At 46.0% G+C, this 8950-nt stretch overlaps 1 protein-coding gene and 1 long non-coding RNA gene across 3 annotated transcripts in view; one reads left to right on the top strand and one right to left on the bottom strand.

Moving 5' to 3' along the window:
• Positions 1-837: 837 nt before the first annotated feature.
• On the top strand, positions 838-6961 carry Dspp (dentin sialophosphoprotein). 2 transcript variants are annotated; one of them, NM_012790.3, is given in 5 exon segments: positions 838-903; positions 1744-1830; positions 1984-2913; positions 3633-4505; positions 4533-6961. In NM_012790.3, coding segments are annotated over 5 exon segments (2856 nt in total). In that variant the 5' UTR covers positions 838-846; the 3' UTR covers positions 5442-6961.
• Positions 3092-8950, bottom strand: part of LOC108352697 (uncharacterized) — a 29508-nt gene continuing 23649 nt past the window's right edge. The window contains exons 2-3 of the long non-coding RNA XR_015636845.1: positions 5716-5893; positions 3092-3260 (exon numbers count right to left, since the gene is read on the bottom strand). This is a non-coding gene — a long non-coding RNA (uncharacterized LOC108352697). The remainder of the gene's footprint in view (positions 3261-5715; positions 5894-8950) is intronic.

Here is an 8950-nt window from a genome sequence, read left to right as displayed (position 1 = left end):
TACCCAGAAATGCTTGATCAGCAGTCACCTCTGTAGGGTGATGTTTTTGCTCAGAAGACACTGATAATCAAGACGCTGGCCTGGGTTCCAGGACCTGATGCCAGTGAGGAGGAACATGGGGGTAGCTAGGCACTTCAAAACAGTGGTGTGCTGCCAGCGAGTGGAGGGAGAAGAGCGCGGGGCGCACAAGCTGCCGCTGTGTGAAGAGGGGAGCTAACGATGCCTTTAGAAAGCTTCTCAGGGGAGAGTCTTCTGCCAACCCCTGCGATATTCTGAGCCACAGTTATTATTCCAGACTGAGGAAACAAAAGCCCAATAAAGCTATCGAAAGTGCCCAAGCTCAGAGAGCAGATAGTGGGGGAAGAATTTGAATTCAGGGATCTGAAATCCTGTGGTCTTCCTCCTAACCTAAGCTCCCTTAGCTCACAGATTTCTTCCTCTTATAGTGCTTAAAGCCAACCCTATAGACCAGGTGGGGAGTTACAAGTGCTTTATCATTTAAATCTGCTCTAGTTAACGTTACTTAAAGTTAACCCAGGAGAGATGCTAGCTACCCTCATGGATAACAAGCAAAGGGCCAGAGCCACTGCGGCCGCCTACTCTGGGACTCTGTACCTCCGCCGCTGTTGCTCTCACCGGCAGAAAAAGTCAGAAGCCATGCTCGCGCTGAGCATGCTGGGGTTTATTCTGGAACCTGAGAAGTCTTCCCACGTTAGTGCTTTTTCCTTGTCCTAGAAAAGGGCCAATATAAGACTAAAACACTGGATTACGGTGGCTACCAACTTTCATTTAATGGACCGTTTTGTGGAATTCTTTGTTCTAAACAGACGCTGATTATTATTCATAATGAAAACGAAGATAATTATATATATTTGCATTTGGGCAACCGCATGGGCCATTCCGGTAAGGACGTCTTCCCAATCAAGCCTTCTGACTGCTGCATCTTTCAACCTAATGTTGAAATGTACATATCTGCTTATTCTATTACAGAAAAGTTGAGAATAAACACTTATTGGAAATCTTCAATTGGCATTAAATCTATTATGTGATATATGGGGTCTCGATCAAAGGCAAACGCAGGAACCAGTGCATACTCCCTCTCTTCCCGATAAAACATCCTAATGAGAGGATGACCCACTTTTTAAAAAAAAAGTTTAATCAAATTAATTCAATGCCCCAAAGTCATGAGGCACGGCTGCTTCGTTCCACATGAATTTCACTGTAATGTCCACACAGCGTACACTGGGAAAAACTGAGGAAAGAACAGGAAGGCAAAGTTAGACTCTTCAATGTGTTTCATGTGTGTTATTTGTATGTTCACTGTGGAAAATCTGGAGCATTAAAACAAGTACAAATGCAGAAATATTAAGAAATTCGATCCATTTGTGATTTTATCAGCCAGCCTCCATGTCTAGCATTTTCATAGGATGTCACATAACTGGATGCTGCATTGTTCCTGTAGTTAAAATTTTTGTAGGCATTCTGAGCTCGCCCTTGCAGGGTCAGAAGTATCAATTACAGGGGGCTGTTTCTCCAGCAGCCTACACTCATTGCTTTAGGGGTTTGGGGCTGATTGATAATATGATAAAAACCCTCATTTGCTCAGCTTGAAATCCCACATAAGCACCCTGACAGGTTCCTTTTCTTCTCCATGTGACCAGACTGTGATCTGACCTTCATATTACATTTTTCTCCTTCCTAATAACAAGAACCCGTGTAAGATCCATGTTTCAACCTCTGCAGGTCCCTCAGTTAGTGCCGCTGGAGAGAGACATTGTTGAAAAATCTGCGGACGTACCCTTTCTAGCACATCCAGGAACCGCAGCACAGGTAAACGATAGAAATACGAATGTTCCTGTTGTTTTCCACTTTCAAGACACTTTTACGCTCTATGAGTTCCTCTGAAATTTCCACCCATTGTTTCTGTTGGCCTTATTCAAAAATGGTGGCCACAACTGACTTTGAATTGTGTCTCTTTTTCAGAATGAGTTGCATATCAACAACGCCACTAACGACGATTCCCCAAAGGGCAGTGAGCTAGGAAGGCAGGTACACTCTAATGGGGGTTACGAAAGAGACGGGAATGGCTCCGAATCGATAGCCGTAGGAGGGAAGGGTTCTCCTACTCAGCCCATTTTAGCAAACGCACAGGGGAACAGTGCTAAAGAACGCGAGGACGTAGAAACATACGGTCACGATGGGATACACGCAGGAGGAGAGAACAGCACAGCAAACGGCATCAGGGGCCAAGAAGGCATCGCTGAAAATGCCGAGGAAGCAAAGGAGAGTAAGGTACACGGGCAGCCTCATCAGGATACAAAAACTGGCCTTGCCAGTGACACGAGCCAGAATGGAGACGCCACCCTTGTCCAGGAAAATGAGCCTCAGGTAGCCGGAAGCAAGAATAGCACAAACCATGAGGTTGGAACACACGGGAGTGGAGTTGCTGCACAGGAAACGACGCCGCAGAGAGAAGGGGAGGGGAGTGAGAACCAGGGGGCTGAGGTGACACCAAGCATTGGGGAAGGTGCTGGTTTGGATAATACTGAAGGGAGTCCTAGCGGGAACGGGATAGAGGAGGATGAAGACACGGGTTCTGGTGATGGTGTGGGTGCAGACGCAGGAGATGGAAGAGAGAGTCACGATGGCACGGAGGGCCACGAGGGCCAGTCTAGTGGGGGAAACAATGACAACAGAGGTCAGGGTTCAGTTAGTACTGAAGACGATGACTCTAAAGAACAAGAAGGCTCCCCAAATGGACGTGGTGGGGACAACACCTCCAGCAGTGAAGAAACCGGTATTGAAGAAGGCGATGGTACCCAAACAACACAGGACAACCAGAATCTCAGTCCCACAGAGGGTGGGATTATCAGCCAGGCAGAAGCATGTCCTTCTGGGCAGAGCCAAAATCAGGTAAGTTTAGATGGCAACTTACATCCTTCCTTCCACACTCTGGTGGCTGTAGCAAAAACTCCAGACAAACACAAGATAAAACCCCAAACAGGCATAAAAGTCCACACTAAGCATCTGGGTTCCATTTTAGCTACCTTGAGTGTCTTATTGAAAAGGCTGGAGTCCTTATAGACTTTGATATAGGACAAAATTTTTAAAAGATTTTTATTTTATGTATATGAGTACACTGTAGCTGTCTTCAGACACACCAGGAGAGGGCATCGGATCCCATTACAGTTGACTGTGAGCTACTAGGTGGTTGCTGGGACTTGAACTCAGGACCTCTGAGTCACCTCTCCAATACGTCTCTGAAATAGGAAAATTTTAAAAAAATTCAGAAATTTCTGCAAAATTAGTCAGAATGCTAGAAGTCAGGCTGAATAATGATTCAATGATGTTTTTGTGAGACATTTTATTAGTATTACATTCATTACACAGAGTGATGAGCTTCACTATGACACTTTCATTATCACGCACCTGTTGGTTCAAGTCTCTACGAGGTAGAAACCTGGGTGGTTTATTGGAGGATTCAAACCCTTTTACAGAGCACACTCACATTTGAGTGCTAGATCAGAAGGCTGGCATCAACCACTACACTGACAGCCCAGAATCTCCTCCCACCACGGAGTTTTGCAGCAAATATTGACTAATTATCCATTCTTATTTTTATTGTTCCACAGGGATTAGAAACCGAAGGTTCCAGCACGGGCAACAAAAGTAGTATTACCAAAGAATCTGGGAAGCTCAGTGGAAGTAAAGACAGCAACGGACACCATGGAATGGAGCTGGACAAAAGGAATAGCCCAAAGCAAGGGGAGTCTGACAAGCCCCAAGGGGCTGCCGAGAAGTCAGACACCCATAACAACATGGGACACAGCAGGATAGGCAGCAGCAGCAATAGTGACGGGCATGACAGTTATGATTTTGACGATGAGTCCATGCAAGGAGACGATCCCAACAGCAGTGACGAGTCTAACGGAAGTGACGGAAGTGATGATGCTAACTCCGAAAGCGCCATTGAGAATGGCAACCATGGAGATGCTTCTTACACCTCTGATGAATCAAGCGATAATGGCAGCGACAGTGACTCACATGCTGGAGAGGATGACAGCAGTGATGACACATCTGATACCGATGACAGTGACAGTAATGGTGATGATGACAGTGAGAGTGAGGACAAGGACGAATCAGACAACAGTAACCACGACAATGACAGTGACAGTGAGAGCAAATCAGACAGCAGCGACAGTGACAGTGACAGCAGTGACAGCAGTGACAGCAGTGACAGTAGCGACAGCAGCGAAAGCAGTGACAGTAGCGACAGTAGCGACAGTAGCGACAGCAGTGACAGCAGTGACAGCAGTGACAGTAGCGACAGCAGCGACAGTGACAGCAGTGACAGCAGTGAAAGCAGTGACAGCAGTGACAGCAGTGACAGTAGTGACAGCAGTGAAAGCAGTGACAGTAGCGACAGCAGTGACAGCAGTGACAGCAGCGAAAGTAGCGAAAGCAGTGAAAGCAGTGACAGTAGTGACAGCAGTGACAGTAGCGACAGCAGTGACAGCAGTGACAGCAGCGAAAGCAGTGACAGCAGTGACAGCAGCGAAAGCAGTGACAGCAGTGACAGTAGCGACAGCAGCGACAGTGACAGCAGTGACAGCAGTGACAGTAGTGACAGCAGTGACAGCAGTGATAGCAGCGACAGTAGTGATAGCAGTGACAGCAGTGACAGCAGTGACAGCAGCGACAGTGACAGCAGCGACAGTGACAGCAGTGACAGTAGTGACAGCAGTGACAGTAGTGACAGCAGTGACAGTAGTGACAGCAGTGACAGCAGCGACAGTAGTGACAGTAGTGACAGCAGCAACAGTGACAGCAGTGACAGTAGCGACAGCAGTGACAGTAGCGACAGCAGTGACAGTAGTGACAGCAGTGACAGCAGCGACAGCAGTGACAGCAGTGACAGCAGTGACAGCAGCGACAGTAGTGATAGCAGTGACAGCAGTGACAGCAGTGACAGTAGTGACAGCAGTGACAGCAGTGATAGCAGTGACAGCAGTGACAGTAGCGACAGCAGCGATAGCAACAGTAGTGACAGCAGTGACAGCAGTGACAGTAGTGACAGCAGCGACAGCAGTGACAGTAGTGACAGTAGTGACAGCAGTGACAGCAGTGACAGCAGTGACAGCAGCAACAGCAGCGACAGCAGTGACAGCAGTGACAGCAGCGATGGTGACAGCAGTGACGGTGACAGCAGCGATAGTGACAGCAGTGATAGTGACAGTAGTAACAGCAGTGATAGTGACAGCAGTGACAGTAGTGACAGCAGCAGCAGTGACAGCAGCGATAGTGATAGTGACAGCAAGGACAGCACTTCTGACAGCAGTGATGACGACAGCAAGTCTGGTAATGGCAACAGTGACAGCGACAGTGACAGCGACAGTGACAGCGAAGGCAGTGACAGTAACCACTCAACCAGTGATGATTAGAGCAGAGAACCCCTTGAGATCCTCTGTGTGACCTCTGGTGAGTGATAGGAAGGCAGTGAAGGTTCCTAACTCAATGACAAGAGGAGAGACGAAAAGATTGTGTGAAACCCACGGAGCTCCCAGGGAATGGAGCCGAGCTCCAGCTCCCTCAGAGAGAATCTGGGTGCTCCACCTTTGGTACACATGTGTTAGAATATATTCATGTTCAGAAGATACTTTTAAAAAGGATAAATCTAAACATAATACTTAAACAGGAACTGAAGTAATCACTTACCCTGACACATAGCTTCGATTTGAATGGCGGGTGCTTTAGAGAGCAGAGCAGGCAACATCACAACCTTCTGCAGCCTCCTCCCTCAGTGCTCCAGGCCCCAGAGAGCTAGTCTTCATGTTGTGCAGTGAGCAACGCTGTTCTGTGACACTCCACTCATCTACTCTGTCATTTACTAATTCTGGGGAAAAATACATTTAAGACATGAGCAAAACACTGCAGCAACTACTGGTGCTGGGATAATCTTTGTGATGATAAAATAGCTATAATTTATGAAAATTCTGAAGAATGAATGAGAAAAGAGCTCGAGGATGGCCCGGACGAGATCTGACACATGCTGTTAAGTTTCTGTATAGGATGGAAATGTACTAAGCCCCCAACCCCTGCATTTTGAAGTGTCTCGCTTCCAGCAACGGCTCTCGAATCTTAAATAAATGAGCAACACGGATGGATGATTTCGGGAGTTTGGGATCATATTCTGAGCTCTCCACATACCACTGTGTTATTAGTTTTCTTCGAATCAGTTTCACAGGTCAAATAGGCTCACAGTTTAATCAAGAATTGTAAGGCTGTGCAGGAGAAGAGAGGGACCCTCTTTGGGCTCTAGGGCTCTTCTGAAAGCAAGAGAGGCGGTGAGAACAAACCACACCAAGACAGGAGGTGTGAACTGAGATTGTCGCAAGAAAACCTTAACCCCCAAGCCTTAAGAATATTTTTGAAGATTTAAGGTTTTCCCTTTGTCATTTCCCTATTTTCTCACGTCGGTGGTTATGCCAGATTTGGGTTAAAACGAAACCATCAACGACATTATAACGATAGTTGTCTCTCTTCTCACTTCAGGCTTATTTTACTCAGAGTTTCAGAAGAGATTCCTTTCCCCTGGGTGCTCATCTCCCATTGTGAGGGTTTCTGAGTTAAGGAATATTGCTGAGGCTTTCACACGCTGCTACCTGTAAACGCATCTGTAACCCCCGACACTGTAAAGCGCCAGGTTTCTGCACTGCCACAGGTGCGACCTGACCCCAGACCACTCACCAGAAAGGCTCTGCCTTCTCTTAGGCTGCAAACTCTCCTTCGTTTGCTTCAACTTGTGAAGCACCTGCCTGTAGCACTCCCTGCCCCCCATCACACCCACTCATCAAAGTTGTGATCACCAAACCCTGGGTGGAAAACTCATTGTAAACTGTATGTGAAATCTAAAGGAAGAGATAATGAACTTCAGTATTATAATAAACATCTATTTATACAATTGCTCACTGGGAAAGGTCTTCGTTCATAGTGTGCAAACACTTGCGCCCCTTCCCCCCACGTTGTAAAATCTGGTGTCTTATTAAAATCAGTATTAGTGAACACAAAATACCAACTTCAGATACTATTTAAAAAACAGCATACATGTACATAACACTAAACCTTTGCCATCTAACCCACGATTTCTTTTCCCTAGAGGCAATCCCTCTTACTAATGCTTCACTGACTTTCCAGAAATGTTGTTTGACTGTGTTCACCTTTAAAAAGTCTGAGGTGTTGTACCACACCTGATGCACTCACGTTACATTCCAATTTAGCCATATGCCTTGGATATTGGTCACTGTTTTTTTTTTTTTTTTTTTTTTTTTTTATTAACTTGAGTATTTCTTATATACATTTTGAGTGTTACTCCCTTTCCCAGTTTCCGGGCAAACATCCCCCTCCCCCCTCCCCTTTCTTATCGGTGTTCCCCTCCCCACCCTCCCCCCATTGTCCCCCTCCCCCCAACAGTCTAGTTCACTGGGGGTTCAGTCTTAGCAGGACCCAGGGCTTCCCCTTCCACTGGTGCTCTTACTAGGATATTCATTGCTACCTATGGGGTCAGAGTCCAGGGTCAGTCCATGTATAGTCTTTGGGTAGTGGCTTAGTCCCTGGAAGCTCTGGTTGGTTGGCATTGTTGTACATATGGGGTCTCGAGCCCCTTCAAGCTCTTCCAGTTCTTTCTCTGATTCCTTCAACGGGGGTCCTATTCTCAGTTCAGTGGTTTGCTGCTGGTATTCGCCTCTGTATTTGCTGTATTCTGGCTGTGTCTCTCAGGAGCGATCTACATCCGGCTCCTGTCGGTCTGCACTTCTTTGCTTCATCCATCTTGTCTAATTGGATGGCTGTATATGCATGGGCCACATGTGGGGCAGACTCTGAATGGGTGTTCCTTCAGTCTCTGTTTTAATCTTTGCCTCTCTCTTCCCTGCCAAGGGTATTCTTGTTCCCCTTTTAAAGAAGGAGTGAACCATTCACATTTTGATCATCTGTCTTGAGTTTCATTTGTTCTAGGCATTTAGGGTAATTCAAGCATTTGGGCTAATAGTCACTTATCAGTGAGTGCATACCATGTATGTCTTTCTGTGTTTGGGTTAGCTTACTCAGGATGATATTTTCCAGTTTCATCCATTTGCCTACGAATTTCATAAAGTCGTTGTTTTTGATAGCTGAGTAATATTCCATTGTGTAGATGTACCACATTTTCTGTATCCATTCCTCTGTTGAAGGGCATCTGGGTTCTTTCCAGCTTCTGGCTATTATAAATAAGGCTGCAATGAACATAGTGGAGCACGTGTCTTTTTTATATGTTGTGGCATCTTTTGGGTATATGCCCAAGAGAGGTATAGCTGGATCCTCAGGCAGTTCAATGTCCAATTTTCTGAGGATCCTCCAGACTGATTTCCAGAATGGTTGTACCAGTTTGCAATCCCACCAACAATGGAGGAGTGTTCCTCTTTCTCCACATCCTCGCCAGCATCTGTTGTCCCCTGAGTTTTTGATCTTAGCCATTCTCACTGGTGTGAGGTGAAATCTCAGGGTTGTTTTGATTTGCATTTCCCTTATGACTAAAGATGTTGAACATTTCTTTAGGTGTTTCTCTGCCATTCGGCATTCCTCAGCTGTGAATTCTTTGTTTAGCTCTGAGCCCCATTTTTTAATAGGGTTATTTGTTTCCCTGTGGTCTAACTTCTTGAGTTCTTTGTATATTTTGGATATAAGGCCTCTATCTGTTGTAGGATTGGTAAAGATCTTTTCCCAATCTGTTGGTTGCCGTTTTGTCCTAACCACAGTGTCCTTTGCCTTACAGAAGCTTTGCAGTTTTATGAGATCCCATTTGTCAATTCTTGATCTTAGAGCGTAAGCCATTGGTGTTTTGTTCAGGAAATTTTTTCCAGTGCCCATGTGTTCCAGATGCTTCCCTAGTTTTTCTTCTATTAGTTTGAGTGTG

The sequence above is a fragment of the Rattus norvegicus genome, chromosome 14, assembly GCF_021556685.1.
Source record: "Rattus norvegicus strain SHRSP/BbbUtx chromosome 14, alternate assembly SHRSP_T2T, whole genome shotgun sequence".
NCBI classification, from domain to species: Eukaryota; Metazoa; Chordata; class Mammalia; order Rodentia; family Muridae; genus Rattus; species Rattus norvegicus.
Note: the sequence above shows the minus strand (reverse complement) of the source record. Positions and strands in the feature narration are given on the sequence as shown.

Bases quoted from the DNA above. Each gene is read 5' to 3' on its own strand.
- Dspp (XM_087582316.1), top strand. From the start codon at position 847: ATGAAAACGAAGATAATTATATATATTTGCATTTGGGCAACCGCATGG. The intron at 904-1,743 runs GTAAGGACGTCT...CAACCTCTGCAG, and splicing joins CAACCGCATGGGCCATTCCG to GTCCCTCAGTTAGTGCCGCT. The intron at 2,914-3,632 runs GTAAGTTTAGAT...ATTGTTCCACAG, and splicing joins CTGGGCAGAGCCAAAATCAG to GGATTAGAAACCGAAGGTTC.